The sequence below is a fragment of the Prunus avium genome, chromosome 6 (genome assembly GCF_965620075.1).
Source record: "Prunus avium chromosome 6, drPruAviu1.hap1.1, whole genome shotgun sequence".
In the NCBI taxonomy this organism is placed as follows: Eukaryota; Viridiplantae; Streptophyta; class Magnoliopsida; order Rosales; family Rosaceae; genus Prunus; species Prunus avium.
The window spans coordinates 28,976,749-28,993,261 of NC_142289.1; the positions used below are offsets into that span (position 1 = coordinate 28,976,749).

Sequence of the window (16,513 nt, forward strand, 5' to 3'; positions counted from 1 at the left end):
ATCCATAAATTAATGAATTCATTGTCATATAACCAAGATAAGTGAGGTAAAGAACCAAGTATTATTGTTTGAATTTTGGTAATATGATTGCTGATAGCTTCATTGAATTAAAATTTGGTACTTTTGTAGTTTGCTGAGTCAACCTCTAATTAAGTTATGAATCAAGGGATTTGGTTTTATGTTTCCCCGTTGAATTTTATTTTTTTAATACAAGCGAATTATTTGTTTAAGAATCCTTTATAAGGGCTTGTTCAATATAGGTCCCTACAATTTCTATTTCCTAGACATATACACATCATTCTATAAATCTATGTGTAAAACCCAATTTCAAACTTAAATGACCAATAGGATATAAGAGGTCATAGTATTCCTATGTTTTTACATCCTTGCCATCAGACTTCATATTTTATTTATAATTTATTCCAAGCATTTCATTAACTGCCATAATTGTAATTAAAACTCCCTATTAATAGCATATCAATCTCCCCATTTCTTTTGGTTGCCATTTCCTCTAACATATCGCCCCCTAAAACTGCAAACCAAAAGAAATATATATATGTAAATTACATATCCAATAATGTACATTTGAAAAATCTAAATATAAATATATACGTATAAAAGTATAGCTATTATTTACCACAAAAAAAAAAGGTCAGTTACTTTGTAATTGAAATTTCCATACATTTTTCATAAATTTAAAATAGGTACACAATAATTTATAGAAAATAGGTGCGTTGTATAATTGAAATTTATGCACATTTTTTATAAATTAAAAATAGGTACATTATTTAGAAGAAAAAAATAAGTTCATTATACTAGGTAAATTGTTTTACTAGGCATACATTATTAGAGAAAAAAAATTGGTACATTATTTAGAGAAAAAAATAGATACAAAATTTAGCGAAAAAATAGGTTCATTATACTAGGTAAATTGTTTTACTAGGTACATTATTAGAGAAAAAAAAATAGGTACATTATTTGGAGAGAAAAAGTAGGTTCATTTTAAAAAAAATTCTTTTCATAAAACAAACAATAAAAAGATGATCAAATTATTTTTCATAAAGCAAGTAATAGGTGCTTTATTTAGAGAAAAAAATAGGTACATTATTCAGAGAAAAAATATGTTCATTTTAAAAAATTGTTTAAAAAAAATTAGATTATCAAATTATTTTTCAGCATAATTAAAATGTACACTATTATTCATTAAACTATAATAAAATAGATTACTAGTCGTATAATTCATAAAAGGAAAACAACATTAATTCCTAAATTTAATATTGAATTTAAATTACTAATACGTTAAATAGATTACTAGTCGTAATTCATAAAAGGAAAACAACATTAATTCAAAAATAGATTACTAATAAGTTAATGTTGAATTTAATATTTAATTTTAAATAAGTTTCTAAATTAATTCCTACATCCATTACAACCATTTAGAGATCCCAAATTCAACGTGTGTACACATTAAGTCATAAATATGGGTAGTTTTGGAATCTGAAAAATACAATAAATAAGATTTTAAGTTATATTAGGTAACTTGCTTAGTTGGATCCTAGTCATCGGGTATTATTTGAAAAAATTGGGTATTTTAAATAGAAAACTAAAGGAAAGGGTTATAGGTGATTTAAAATGAATTTTATGGGTCTAAGCTCAATTTACTATTATAATAAAGTACATATATTTGGTGATGGGTTTGAGTTGTAAATTTGCTTTGAATATACATGGTCCAAAGAAAACCACATAGGAAAAACTCCAAAATAAGAAAGAGTACCACACACGTCAAATGATTACAAAACTAGAAACAAATTACATAGCGTCAATGAACAAAACATCATGTAGGAAATCTTGTGGATCAGCAACCCTTTCCGCCACTCCCTAGGAGTACAGAGCACAGCGAGCCAAGCGAGTTTCAACCCCATTAGCATTCCTCTCCGTATACCTCAAACAGACACTCTCCGGTCTAGCCAAAAGTGTTTTACAATCCTCAATTAAGCATCCTAGGTGGGACAGATCAGCTTGGCCCTGTTGTACTGAATGTAACACACCTCGAGAATCCCCTCTGATATGACACACCAAACCCGACCGCTTGGAAGCATATGATATGCCCTCTTTTACTGCAATTAGTTTGGCATGCATGGAATTGGAGACACCATGGAGCACAAGCAGCTTGCATGCATGAAATGCCCTTAAAATTTAAAACTAAATAAACCTAAAAACATTGTACATTTTCGTGAGGACAATCACCATAAGTTCATACAATATCAGTTTTCATGGGGTGTTGGTTGAATTGATCGAGATTTTTTGTGTGCTCTCAAGTGGTCATAGGTTCAAACTCCCATGGTACTGTGTGTGTGAGTATTCCCCCCTCCCCTTCCTAACTTTGACAACAACAAAAAAAAAAGAAAAAAAAAAGGTAAAAGTTAGATGAGAAATAAACTTTAGAGGAACCCTTAGACATGTCTATCAAAGTAAACGATAATAGTAATTGGGGACAAATGCAGGGACAAACTTGTATTGAGGGTACAATTTTAGAGTACCAAATTGAAATTAACCCATATTTTATGTAGATAGTATCATTTAAGTTTCATAAAGCCAAAGGTATAGAGAGAGAGAGAGAGAGAGAGAGAGAGAGAGAGAGAGAGAGAGAGAGATAACGTTGTCATTTAGTAGTTTAATTACAAAACTTTCTCTTCATCAAAAAAATTACAAAACTTTCTGTAGGTAAGCGAAACTATTAGGACAAAACTGTCTATAGGTTTGCAAAACTACTAGGATGTTTATCCTTTTTTTTTCCTCGGTGATCAATGTCGTTCTCCATGTTTATCTAACACATCAATATTGCATCCATGTCGTCCAATTTCATTAATTTTTCTGTCAATGTGCTGACGTACGTAACACACATATGACTAGGAAAGGTCAAATGTTTCATTATATCAAAGAAAATGCATATGAGAAATTATATTAGAGCACCTGCAATGGTGAGGGTCATTTCCATTTTATTTCAATAAATTGAACTTTTGATTTGCAATGTTACTTCATTTCAGAGATCAATATTTCATTTTAGAGATCAATAGTTCATTTCAGAGGTCAACGAAATGAACTCTAAAAATAAGATGGCCCACTGTAATAACTATACATCCTCTCTCTTATTGACACATGGACAACATTACTTTTTACTTTTTAATTTTGCTTATTCATATTCAATTTTGTTATGCAATAACCTGAAAAAGAGGTGCTCTAATGTGTTCTCATTTAATCTCAACTTCCAATTTTTCAGAAAAAATAAATGTTAATATAAATTGTCACCAACCAAAGAAATTTTTTTAAATTAATTTATATATATATACAGTCCCTTTCTATTAAGGGACACCCTTTAGGGTACCCTATGAATTGTTTTTCCAACAATCCAAACAATTTATTTTTTAAGTCTACATTCATAGATCTTCCTTGCAAAAATTTAGACAAATTGGAAACCGTTTCGACATCCAATTGTATCCTACAAAATCAATGAACATGGTGCTTCAAGAAAGTACTAAAATTTCAATAACACATTTGAGTGGTTAAACGATATCGGATTCAAGTGATTTTTTGTAGAGATGATCTTTGAATGATTATTTAAAACATAGACAGTTTGAATTGGTGAAATACAATGCGGAGTAGGCCCTACACGGGTGTCCCTCAAATAAGCTAATTTGAGAGATCTCTCAATGGAAGCTCTCTGTATATATATAGTGTTTATATATATACAGTCCCCTTTATTGAGGGACACCTTTTGGGGTCCCCTACAAAAAAAATTTCAACGATCCGAAACATCTATTTTTCACATCTTCATTCATGAATTATCCTTGCAAAAATTCATGCAAATTGAAAATCATTAAGGCATCTAATTGAGACCAACAAAATCAATGAACACGGTGCTTCAAAGAAGTACTTAAATTTCAATAATTTAATTGAGTAGTCAAATGATATTGGATTCAAGTGATTTTTTGTAGAGATGATCCTTGAATGAATATCTCTAAAATAGACGGTTTGGATTAGTGAAATACAATGTGTAATGGCCCTACAAGGGTTTCCCTCAAATACTTATTTGAGGGATTATTTGAGGGACACCCTTTAGGGTCCCCTACGAATTTTTTTACAACGATCCAAACATCTATTTTTTAAGTCTACATTCATAGATCATCCTTACAAAAAATTAGACAAATCGGAAATCGTTTTGACATCCAATTGTGTTTTACAAAATCAATGAACACGGTACTTCAAGAAAATACTAAAATTTCAATAACTCAATTGAGCTGTCAAATGATATTGGATTCAAGTGAATTTTTTTGTAGAGATGATCTTTGACTGATTATCTAAAAAATTGACGGCTTGGATTAGTCAAATACAATGTGGAGTGAGCCCTACAAGGGTGTCCCTCTATATATATATATATATATATATATATATATATATATATATATATATATATATATATTCAAAATTGGTCTCTTTTTAAATATCTCTTTGAAACCATTTTAATTGTATAATTCTAATCCTAATTAACTTTATTCTTTTTATTTTATTCAATCATTTAAAAAGATATTTAAAATATATAGTTTTTAATTGGTAAGCTATTGAACTGCACCACTGCAAATGAAACTGCAGTTTAATTCAATAGCTGCTAAAAAAGTTTAATAAATTGAAGTATTGAACTGAAATGAAATAAATTGTTGAGCAACCATTGCGGATGCTCTTATATCTTTGGGTAAATTTCACGTTATTACCTTCAAATTTACTAACTTTCAGACTTTACTACACAAAGTAGTTTTATCTTCTTTCTTTTTTTACCTGAAATTTGATTTTCTATCACTTTCATGCTTAATGTTATTAACGGACGTCCTAGAGAATTCCTCTATTCCGCATGAGAAACATTATTCTCACGTCTCACCAAACTTGGAACCTCAAAATTAACCAAACAGTCAAACACGTTGCTAAACACATGTTTGCACTAAATCCTATATATCAATAAGTTCCTTTTGGTCTCAAGACTCCGATTGACAATCAGAACTATAACCGACACCCAAGACTTCTGCCTCCCATCAAGACTTCGTCCTCCGGACCTTCAAGGTTTCTGTTAGTCTGGCCTTCAACCACGCCTTCTTCTAACCTCCAGATTAGTCCAACTGGACCATCTATCTAACTATATAAATCAAGCTACTCAGTCACAACAAATTGGATTCAACTAGATTGTAGCATTCTAGATTTTAGTCGACCGTACCATAGTCGACCGTTCCACTCCCCTTTTCTCCACTTACACTCCCTTTTGCATGTTAATACTTTTTAATCAATTTTATTTCTTTTTGTTCTTTCTCTTTCCTATTCTACCCTTACTCTATAATTTCCTTTAATAAGAAGACACGTACAATCACTTACTAATATTATGAAAGAATAAAAATCTAAGACTATTATGCACACCTTGCTTTCTGCATATCTAAGCTCCTAATGACAATTTGGTTAGTAGAATTCTTTAGTTCTTCTACCTAGAAACATGTTAGCCCAAAAAAATTATTATCTATTAACTACAACAAAGATAAATAGTACTCACATACTTGGTAAAAAAAACAAAGAATTTGGCGTACAAATACTTACATTTCTATCAATTTCCAATTTTTTTTGTTTTTTGTTTTATTTTATGTTAACTTTTCTTAATTTCAGTTATCAAAACCTTAATGTAGGGTAATGATAGAATTGGAAAGAGAAAGAACAAAAAAAAAAAAGAGTATTAAAAAGCAAAAGGAAGTGTAAGTGAAGAAAATGAGAGTGGGAAAATCAGCTCCCTAAATAAAATAAAGGGAGATTCAATATTATACCCAATATAGAGGCCCAAATTATAAAAATACCCTATATGAAATGAACTTTAGAAACACACCCAAAACTCATTTACAACATAACAAATAGGCTTTTAACTTCTTATAAATTACAAAACTGACATCAATTTCTTAAAACAAGTCCAACCCCAAACCTCATAAAAAAAACACCCAAAATACTCAATAGGGTATCAAAGTAATTCAATAATCAAACTTAAATTCAATAGGGTCAGCTATCATTTTTGGGGTTTTTTTTGGGTTTGTTTATAGAAATTCAATGGTATAGGGTTTATCTATATTATTAGTGCTAAAAATGGTTATATGACTAAGGCCCCGTTTGGGATTGCTTTTTTTCGTCAAAAACCTGCTTCACTTTAAAGTTAAGCAGTTTAAGGTGTTTGGTAAAAAGAAAATATCCCGATTATTTTAAAAGCAATGGCCTTTTGACAGCAGCTTTTAAAAGCAGGCACTGAGTTGCTTTTCAAAGCTGCTTTTAAAAGAAGCATAGATGAACATTTAATGAATTTTTTTAATTCCCAAAATACCATCATTCATTTTTAAAAATGACACCACCTCCACTTCCACATCCAACTCCACCACTTGCACCACCACATTCACTACCTCCACAACCACCGCCACCACCACATCCTCCTCCTCCTCATCCTCCACCACCACCACCACAACCACCACCTCCTCCACCTCCTCCACCACCTTCACCACCACCTCCTCCTTCACCTCTACCTCCACCTCCACAACCACCACCACCACCACCACAACCACCACCTCCTCCAAAACCTCCAAATCCACCACCACCTCCACAACCAACATCACCACCATCACATCCTCCTCCTCCTCATCCTCCGCCACCACCACCTCATCCACCACCTCCACCACCACCACCACCAACACGACCACCACCACCATGCTGCCACTGCCACCACCACCACCACCTCCACAACCGCCATCCCCACCACCACGACCTCCACTCGATCACTACAACTACCACCACATAATTAGTACATAACACTTTTAACATCATGTCTATTTTAGTCATTATTCACAGTTACAACAATTTTATATAAAAATTTACCAAACGTTTTTTACACTGCTTTTTGTACTAACAGCACTTTAAAAATATTGTTTACCAAACATGGAGCTGCTTTACTTTACAGCTAATTATTTTCAAAGCACAGCAGAAGCAACTTTTTTTAAAAATGACAGCAATCCCAAACTAGGCCTAAATATCTCTAAAATAAAATATCAATTTGATGTCTATCTCCACTACATGTGCCTGACATACGAATTGAAGTGTACTACCACTTATGCTCTATAGTTGTTGTAAGAGAAAGAAATTTTGCTTCTATAAATCAAAATTTATTTCCCTTTAAAACTTGCTTCCGTTTTCAATTAAGATTAATGCATTAGTGTGGGAGTGGAAGCTTTGAGTCAAAGATTCGTTGAAACACTTTCATTAGAAGTGCATCGAAAAACTTAAGAGAATGTTTAAAAGTTCTCCTAGAATGATTAAATTTTTTTTTTAATAACTAAAGAGTTTCTGACTAATGTGTGGTTGAAAAATTTAGAAGTGCTTTGAAATCATAAAAGTACGAAGCACTTGAATTTTTAACAAAAAATTGCCATTCTTATAATAAAAGCGCTTCTAAGCACTTAGCAGAAATACTTTCTACACAAGCAGTGCCAAACATACCCGTAAAACTGCTTCTTGTCATAAAAGTGCTTTCTGACAAATCACATGTTAGGTGCTTCTTGAGGAAGAACTTGGAAGTTATCATAGACCATGATTTTATTACTCTACTCTTTCCATATAATGTAGGAATAGAGTAGTTAGACAAATGAGTAAGTTTTTTTTTTTAATACAAGTGATTGGGGAAAGGGATTTTACACAAATATTCATCGGGTGTCAGGGGGTTTCGAACCTCTACCCACATGGATGGAAATGGAAGAGCTCAAGCTCAACCGAGCTATACCCCATTGACAACCAAATGGGTAAGTTAGGAATTAGAAAGATAGAGAAAGAGAAACGTATAATTTATGATATTTTATATAAAAATCATTAAGCGGATTATAGTAATTTTGCAAATGAATATAAATGTCAATTTATTTGAAGAAAATAAGATATAAATTGGGTGCACCCTTCACCATTTGTTTTGGTCTCAATTTAGGAACGGATTGACCATTTAGGTACGGATTGACCGTAGCAGCAGTTGGGTTTGGGCTTTTGTTTTCAATATGTCATCAAGTTCTGTCAAACCCGACCCTTTAACTCACTACCCGGTAAACCCTAACATCTCTCATTCTCTCCTCCGTCTCGCTCTTTACAACAGACTGAATTCGACGAGAGCTCCATCGCATCCCATCATCCCTCTTCATTTTAAGGTTCAAATCTCTCTCTTTCTCTCTCTCTCTGTTAGAGATTTCGTTAACTTAATTAGCAAATTATGCTTTGTTGTTTTTGTTTGATTCAGCTCACTATCTTGTCTGCGATGTCTGTGTCTCGTTTTGAAAGCTTAAACTTTTTGTTGGTTATTTCTGCGATTTAAGGGAATTCATGAACTGGGGTTTTTTTTTTCAGAGAGGCATTCTGATTAGCTAGAGGTTTTGTATAAATTATTAAATTGCGTGGGGGGTTTTAAGCGTTTCAGCTCTGAAAATGTTTCAGAAATTTGTTTACTTGGATTTGTTTTTGGATTTTGGGTTATTGTCAGCTTCAAGCGTCAAATTTGTTCTCATATTATTACATGCAAGTAGAAACTTTGTTGTTTGGTGTAGTTGCTTATTGGTTAATGGAATACAATCGTGATTCGTGTATGTGGTATTGAGAAAATCTAACTCGGGTGGTTCTTACATTGATAATTTTGTCAAAAAGTTTTATTATTTGGTCTGTGAATTTCATCAGTACCCATATGACTCGTTCCCATGAAGTAACGGTAATCGGTATTTGCTTTTCAAAAATCTCTTTCACAGAGTTCCAATTGGGATATTGTGGGTTGTGTTTCATGAGGAACTTGGACTGTAGTTTGTTGAAATTGGTATTTAGCCTTTTCTGAAACTCATTTTTTGATCACAGTCTGTTGTTGAAACTCCCTCATTTAATTATTAACACTAATGTTGTAGGGATAAAATCATGGCTATGAGTCATGTCAAAACATTTAGAAGCATTATCAATACCAGCGAAGCAGTTGGGATAGTGTCACGACGAACATTTGCTATTGGGGGCGGTAAAGCAAAGAAGGGTTCAAAAGGTGCTGCTCAAGGCGATGCACCAAAAGCATCAAATCTGGACAAAGAAGTTAAGTCTACTACAGTTGTCGGAGCAAATATTCTCAAAGACGGAACAGATCCTAAGATCTTGCCAGATGCTGAGTACCCTGATTGGTTGTGGCGTCTACTTGATAAACGCCCAGCATTGAGTGAATTAAGTAGGAAGAACATTGAAACTCTCCCTTACGAAGATCTCAAACGCTTTGTTAAGCTGGATAACCGAGCAAGGATTAAGGACAACAACTCTCTTAAGGCCAAGAACTAGTTAGATATTTTTTGGTTTGCAAAGAAATGAACTGAAAATCATCATCATCAAAAAGGCTGCTTCTGGGTTCCTGTATGATTCCAGGGCAGGTTAGATGTACTTTTCTGTGGAAATGCTCTTTTGTATGTTTTGAGTAATCTCAGTCTTGGAATTAACTTTTATTGATTGCCTCTTCACTGAACAAATTGGGAAAAAGTATTGAGGCTCTGTTCTTATTCTAGAAACGTTAAGGACTGGTCTTGCGAAATTTCATTAGTAAAAAATCCCTTCAACTATAAAGAGTTTGCTTAGGTCTCCTATATGAGCTGGAAATTCATGTTGCATGCTTTTAGAGTTAACTTAGAGATGGTAGATTTTACTTACTACAAGATTAAAAGTGATTTTTCTGAAGCAGATGCTGCCGATGTAAAATGTTATTCTGCCAGTGTTTGGAGATTGGAGTTTTATGGAAAATGATTCCAAAACTGGCTTAGGCTAGTATTTTTTGCTGCAACTTATGTTTCCTAAAAACTTACATCTGAAGTATTACCATTGTTTGCTAGAAGTTTTGTCAGCAGATGTTTCTTTTCTCCGCCAGAAGGAATTGCTCCAGCTTCACTGCTCACGACATGCTGGGTTCTTCGGTACAGATTTAAAATGGGATCAGTTCCCCCTAAGTATAGAATTAGCCGATGTTTTTTAGCAGATTTTTTAAATACAAAGTTACCAACTAATGTGGCACTTTATTGTTTGTAAGTAATAATATACAAATGAAATACTGCTCACCAGAAAAATATACAAATGAAATAGTGCAACGTTGAAATTTAAAAGCAAATTATATTATTGATGGGCTGATTGGGTTACATTGGTTTGGGTCCAACTAGGTTGCACCATTCTTGGTTGTCCTTTTTGTCCCTATTGCCCAACTGAATTTCATTAATTTTTCCTTTAGTGACCATTTGTTAGACCCTTTCAACTTAAATCCACCTACTTTTCTACTTCTCAATATAAGCCCAAAATTTGAATTAAATGCCATCAAGATTACAAGTTGTCCATGTATTATAAGTTATTTACAGTCCATGCTATAATAGTGAATTCCACCTATTAGGTACTTTAAATCTGAAATTTAATGTCGAAAAAAAAAAAAAAAACTTTCCAAATTAATTCCTACATCAATTACAACCAGATTTCATGGAGAGACATGTATATAATTTTTCCAAATTCAACGTATATCAACCAAATTTTTAAAAACAATTTCCATATTGATTTCAACATTAATATTCAAAATACAATAATGGTTAATTGGGGGTATTTTAGGGATGTGAAAAATATTAAATCTTACACAAGCAAACACCATATTTCTGCGTTTCGCAGTGGTTGAGTGATTGGGCAGGTCCTTCAAACCCCGTCCAGTTACCAGACCGGCCTCGCAAAAGCTCCCACAAAAAATAGCCTACGCCTAGTTCCTCTCACTCTCTCCTCTGCAGGTTTTGCATTATCGAACCGACCCTCGAATTAGGGTAATTAGTTTATTTTCCCTCCACTATGTTATTTTGAATCATAAATCTTGTTTATTTTCATTTTAAATTTATTCATATATTAGTTATGCAGCTTTTTATGGGTTGAAGTTTCTGCAGTTTATGATGTAAATGATTTTGGGTTCATTGTTGAATAGTTCTATTGATTATTTTCTAAATGCATTGTAAAATTCAAGCTGCTTTTGCCTTTGTGATTGAATGAAATAATTTCTAGCTCCAGCTATTGTTTTTCTTTTCAGCTAAAAAACTTGGCTTCGTTGGCATAAGTAATTATTAAAGTTTTTTTTTTCTTTTGGTGATGAATATCACCAAAGAAAGATATAGTAGTTGTTCTTACTCTTACCCTTTTTTCCCCTTAAATTAAAGTGAAAAGTACAACAGTGAAGTAACAGTCCACCCAATGTACAATCTCAGAACTAATGCAGGAAATACATAAGACACAGGCACAAATTAAAATCTTCAGAAATGACAGCTCCCCATGAATAAACAGGAAATGTAATGTATATCTCTAAACTCCATAGAAGATGCCCACCTTGAAGCCGAAAAGGGCAGAGAGGTTAGAATGTTTGATGAGGGATTTCGTGTGGGAAGGAAGAAAGACTGCTTGATGAACTGGGAGCTGGTATCTCGAACAAGGGAGAAAGGGATTGGGAGATTGGCGATTTGGTCCAAATAAAAAGGGTTGCTGTTATTAAGATAACTATGGCTTACATAATATTAGTTAGGATGCTAAGCAGGTGGTTAGGGGTTGTAGTAGATGGAATTGGAGTATTTCTGAAGTAGTGGAAACCTTTTTTTGGCTGCTGTGAGTGGGGACTGGGTAAAGGTGAGATTGCAGAAGTATTGTTGGGATTGTGGTTTTCAAAGAAACTTGAATGAGGAGGAGAGAAGGGAAAAGCGTGGTTGTAAGAAAAACTATACTATTTTGGAAAAACAATGTAAATGTGAGGCAGCTGCACTCTTTACTTTGTGTTTTGTTATGTATGTTCGTAATAGTAACTATTAATGTAGTTATTAAAGGTTATATCTTGTTGAAATATTTGATATGCTACTATGTGTCAGTAAGAATATGTTGAGACATTTATTCTAATTGTTATCCAGATGGTTGTTGCTGACTTATTTACTGTTTGTTTGTTTTGTTCTTTTTTACATGTAGACAGATGGAGAGTGCTAGAATAGCAAGGTGTAGTTATCGTTCATTAACTGTTGTCATTGCATTGTCTGAAAATAGTAAATATTTGGATATTTGTAATGAGATATGCTTAAGGTTTAAGGAACTGAAAGTGGGGAGCTTTGACCTGACGTATTCTCTTCCTGACCACCCTAATTGTTTGCTGCAATCTGATATGGATTTGCATATGATGTTGATGTGTTTAACAATGTTGAAGAGTAGTTTTGTTGATATATTGGTGAAGGATCTTGTGAGTTCAAATAATGATAATGGTGATCAAAAGTGTGAAGAGTCTGATCATACAGCGTCTAATCATGCAATGTCTAATCGTGAAGTCTCAAATCGTGCAGCACCTTTATCATGCACATTAGAAAGTCGTAGTGCCATTGATGAGAATGACCGTTTTGGGGACTCCAGGTTGGATGGAGGCAATGCCTATTTGTCTCAGGACTGGAAGGAATATATTAGTCATGATGGTCAGAGATTTGAGGGGGGTGTAACTGAATTTCGTAACAAGTTGTGTAAGTATGCTGCTCATATGAGATTTCGTATTGCTTATGTAAAGAATGAGAAAGAACGTGTCCTTGCTGAATGTTTTAAGAAGATTTCAGATGGTTGTAATTGGCGTATATATGCTTCTCTATGTCGAGGGAATGGTTTTTTCTACATAAGGAGTCTGAATAATGTTCACACATGCACGCCTGTTGTTGATGAACAGAAAAGTAAGATGATGAGTTCAAAGGTTGTTTCTTCTGTTCTCGTGGATCAAATCCGTGAGAAACCAACAATTAAACCAGCAGATATTGTCAAGGATTTTAAGCAAAAATATGGTCTTGATATCTCTTACCATAGTGCATGGCATGGGAAAGAATTGGCTAAGAGTGAGGTTCATGGTAATGAATCCTTGTCTTATAACCAGTTAGTTCAGTATAGAGATGCTTTAATGTCAACTAATCCAGGGTCACATTGTGTCTTGGAGTGTGATCCAACAACTTCTCGCTTTCAAAGATTGTTTATTTGCTATGGTGCTTGCATTGAGGGATTTAGATGGTGCAGACCTTTGCTGTTCATAGATGCAACCTATTTTAAAAGTAAGTATAAGGGGCAGCTAATTGGTGCTACCGGGAGGGATGGAAATCAAGGTACAATTAGTTACGTTTTATTACTATGATGAGTGATGAGTCACTGTAAATGGATTTTTAGAATAGAAAATGAAACTCTCATAGGTAGTTATCTGCTTGATAGTTACATCTATATGTTGTATATATTGTGATATTTGATAAGATAAATCTATATTTTGCTTAAATATTGTATTACTTATCCATTGCCTTTTTATGTTATTGGTTTTTAGGATTTTTCCCATTTGCTTTTGCTATCGTGGACTCAGAAAACGAGGAAAACTGGAGGTGGTTTTTTGAAAATTTAGCTAAAGTTTTGACTCCACAAGGTAGGACGATTACTTTTGTATCTAATCATAACAGAGGTGCGACCGAAGATGTTTCAAACATATTTCCAATATCCCATCATGCATTTTGTTTGAATGATATGAAACAGAACCTCTCATCTAAATATCCGGCTAATTTCGGTAAATTTTTTCGGGATCGAATTGTTGAGCTTTTTACGAAATGCGTATATGCTCCAACTGAAGCTGCTTTTGAGTTTAACATGAAAAATTTAAAAGATGAAGGCAGTGCTCCTATGAAGACCTTTCTAGAAAATTTCCCCAAGGAGAATTGGTCATATGCCTATTTTAAGGGTAATCGATATGGTGACATGTGCAGCACTGTTTCTGAATCATTTCAATCTTGGATTTCGGAGCTTTATGCATTGCCTATTTGTCAAATGGTTGATGGCATCAGGATTAAACTCATGGGACTCATGTCTCAAAGGAGTTGTGAAGCAAAGGAATGTTGTTCTATTCTCTGTCCTGTGATGGAGAAAACCTTGAATGCAATGTCGATTGTTGGTCAGCATTGGAATGCTATCCATTCTAGTGCTTCTGTTTTTGAGGTTCATGCTGAAGGTTCTTTTATGGTTGATTTGGATAAGCATTTTTGCTCCTGTCATGAGTGGCAAATAAAAGGCTTTCCCTGTGCTCATGCAGTTGTTGCTGTTCAAAAAAATTCGGGTTGCATATATGACTACGTTGATGATTATTTCAAGTTGAACTATTTTAGAAGTTCATATGCAACTCTTATTTCTCCCATACCTGACATTAAGGATGTGGTGCATGGGTGTTCAGAAGATATTGTTATCCTACCTCCACTTATTAGGCAGCCAGTGACTAAAAAGATGAAATCCGCTGGTGAGTTTTCAAGGGCCGTTACATGCAGTCGATGTGGTGCAGTTGGACGGCATAATAAGAAGACATGTACTGCAACTATGTGATTCTGTTTCGCGATGTTTATTTATTTATTAACTTTTTCAACTTTTTTAGGTTCATATGTGCATGATTCTTGAGTTGTTATTCGATTGTTAAGATATAACACAATCACTTAAGCAAAAGGTAGAGCACAAGCTACAGAGCCACAATCATAACAGTACTTCACATGATAGAACACAGAACCATGCATTTTTTCTCTCACAACTTGGCTTTTTTCCTTTTGCAAAACTAAATACACGGTAGGATATGTCAGGTTTCCTTTCGAAGAAAGTAGCTTTTAAATCAGCCCTCTTGTTATCTCCTAGTGTGTTTTTTTAATTATAATTTTGGAATGTTTTATGTAATTTTGTTAGCTTTTTTGGCTAATTCTGACGGCATTTTTAAAATCAATTTTCTTTTAGGCTAAATTTGAGAATTCAATTGATTTTAGATTAAATCTCAGTAGATAGCAAATTAGTTATCCCTCTTTTCTGACTACATAAGTTTAACTCTGTATGATTGTTTTTGTGTTCAAGGTTTTAGCTTTCAATCTGTAGGTGTCTGATTTGTTTTTTAAAGTTCATGCATGTTCTGGTGATATTAGTAGATCTTGGTACCCTTGTTTTGTTGCTGAGAAGATGGAGGAAAATATTGTTTTCAGTAATGAACATTTTTAGCTCATCCAAACGATATAGATTGTCAGGTTCAGTTGCAGGTGCAGCATTTTGTTTGTGTGTTTGTTTTTGTATTTAAATTGTTTCTTTTAATATAAGGAATAGTGAATATTATTTTGAGGTTTGAAATTTTTGATGTTCTTTTTCCTACTGTAATAGATCAAGGTGCAAATTAATTGTGCAAGTCAGTCTAAATTGTTGTTTATAAATGGTTTAGTGTTGGTGCAAATTAAAGCATATCTTGCTTGATGCCAGCCATATTTTTATTTTTTATTTTTAAGAAACACAATTGTTGGTGCAAGTGTAGATTGGTTTCTCTTTGTGATAGAAATGACCTAAATTCTCTTTTATATATTGATAAATAAAAAATCTCATTTATATGGAAATTAACTTTAGGGTTAACTGTCAATTTACCCCTTGAACTTGTACGGTACTTTCAATTTGCATCCTCAACTTTTTTTTTGGAAAATTAAGGATATGAATTATTTTTTATCGCCAATTCCCCCTTACCGTCGAAATCAATTTTTGACATTCAATAGTCCGTCAAATTGTCACTGTTCAAAGGGTAGTTTTGTCTCTCCAACCTAATAACTCCACTCAGCCCCTTTCCCTCTATTTGGTGCCTCCATTTTCGCATCTTTTGAATTGGTGAAATTCCAGAATAGAAAAAAGGGGCAAGTTTCCCTCCTCAAAACCTATTCATAGGTGAAATTGAAGGGATGAGGAACAACTCACCTGACAGAGGTCATGGATCACAGCGTTCAAGTTCACACTTTGAAGAGGGCAGTGCATGTATGTTGCCTTCTCACCTGTGTTACTGTGGAAATACTACCAAAGTTCAGACTTATTGGATTGCTGCACATCCAGAGAAGAGGTTTCATGTGTGCGCAAGGGTAAGTTTGTAGGCTTTTCAATTTTTGCTTGCGAATTTGTTAGATGTGATGAAGCTGGGTTTTAGTTTCCCATTGTTTTAAGCAAATATTATGTTGTTTAATGCAGAAGAATGATTGTAGATTATGGGAATGGGATGATCCTGAAATGTGTGAGAGATCTAAGAAAAATATACCAGGGCTACTAAGGAAGATCAACAAATTGGAAGATGAAAAAAAGGCTCGATTGAACTCAGACAGTGGAGCCAATGGAGCGCTGCCATGTGTCCCCACTAGCAATGCCAAGGAGGCCTAGAAAGAAAGATAACAAGAAGAGGAACCATCCCTCACCCATAAAAGGAGACCACTCTTGTACTTTGAAGAAAAACTTTTATGAAACGGGGATAACGCTATTTTGCAGCGCTATCCCCGTTGCAACTAAGTTTTTTTCCCTACTTTGAGACTCTCTAAGATCATGGGAAAGTACTATATAAACAACAATTATCATAATGTGAACATCT

General features: G+C 33.9%; 2 protein-coding genes across 4 annotated transcripts; both read left to right on the forward strand.

Moving 5' to 3' along the window:
- Positions 1-8,106: 8,106 nt before the first annotated feature.
- LOC110765363 (large ribosomal subunit protein mL54) lies at positions 8,107-9,560 on the forward strand. 2 transcript variants are annotated; one of them, XM_021968473.2, is made up of 3 exons: positions 8,124-8,249; positions 8,838-8,902; positions 8,988-9,560. In XM_021968473.2, the coding sequence occupies exon 3, from the start codon at positions 8,998-9,000 to the stop codon at positions 9,397-9,399; it is 402 nt and encodes a 133-aa protein (XP_021824165.1). In that variant the 5' UTR covers positions 8,124-8,249; positions 8,838-8,902; positions 8,988-8,997; the 3' UTR covers positions 9,400-9,560. The 2 variants fall into 2 exon arrangements, with proteins under 2 accessions (XP_021824164.1, XP_021824165.1); XM_021968472.2 differs by lacking the exon at positions 8,838-8,902 and having other exon boundaries at positions 8,107-8,249.
- A 1,086-nt stretch (positions 9,561-10,646) lies between these two features.
- LOC110765362 (uncharacterized) lies at positions 10,647-14,515 on the forward strand. 2 transcript variants are annotated; one of them, XM_088255310.1, is made up of 3 exons: positions 10,647-10,898; positions 12,077-13,229; positions 13,439-14,515. In XM_088255310.1, the coding sequence occupies exons 2-3, from the start codon at positions 12,077-12,079 to the stop codon at positions 14,473-14,475; spliced, it is 2,190 nt and encodes a 729-aa protein (XP_088111436.1). In that variant the 5' UTR covers positions 10,647-10,898; the 3' UTR covers positions 14,476-14,515. The 2 variants fall into 2 exon arrangements, with proteins under 2 accessions (XP_088111436.1, XP_021824163.2); XM_021968471.2 differs by having other exon boundaries at positions 10,649-10,898; positions 12,073-13,229.
- The last annotated feature ends 1,998 nt before the right edge of the window (positions 14,516-16,513 follow it).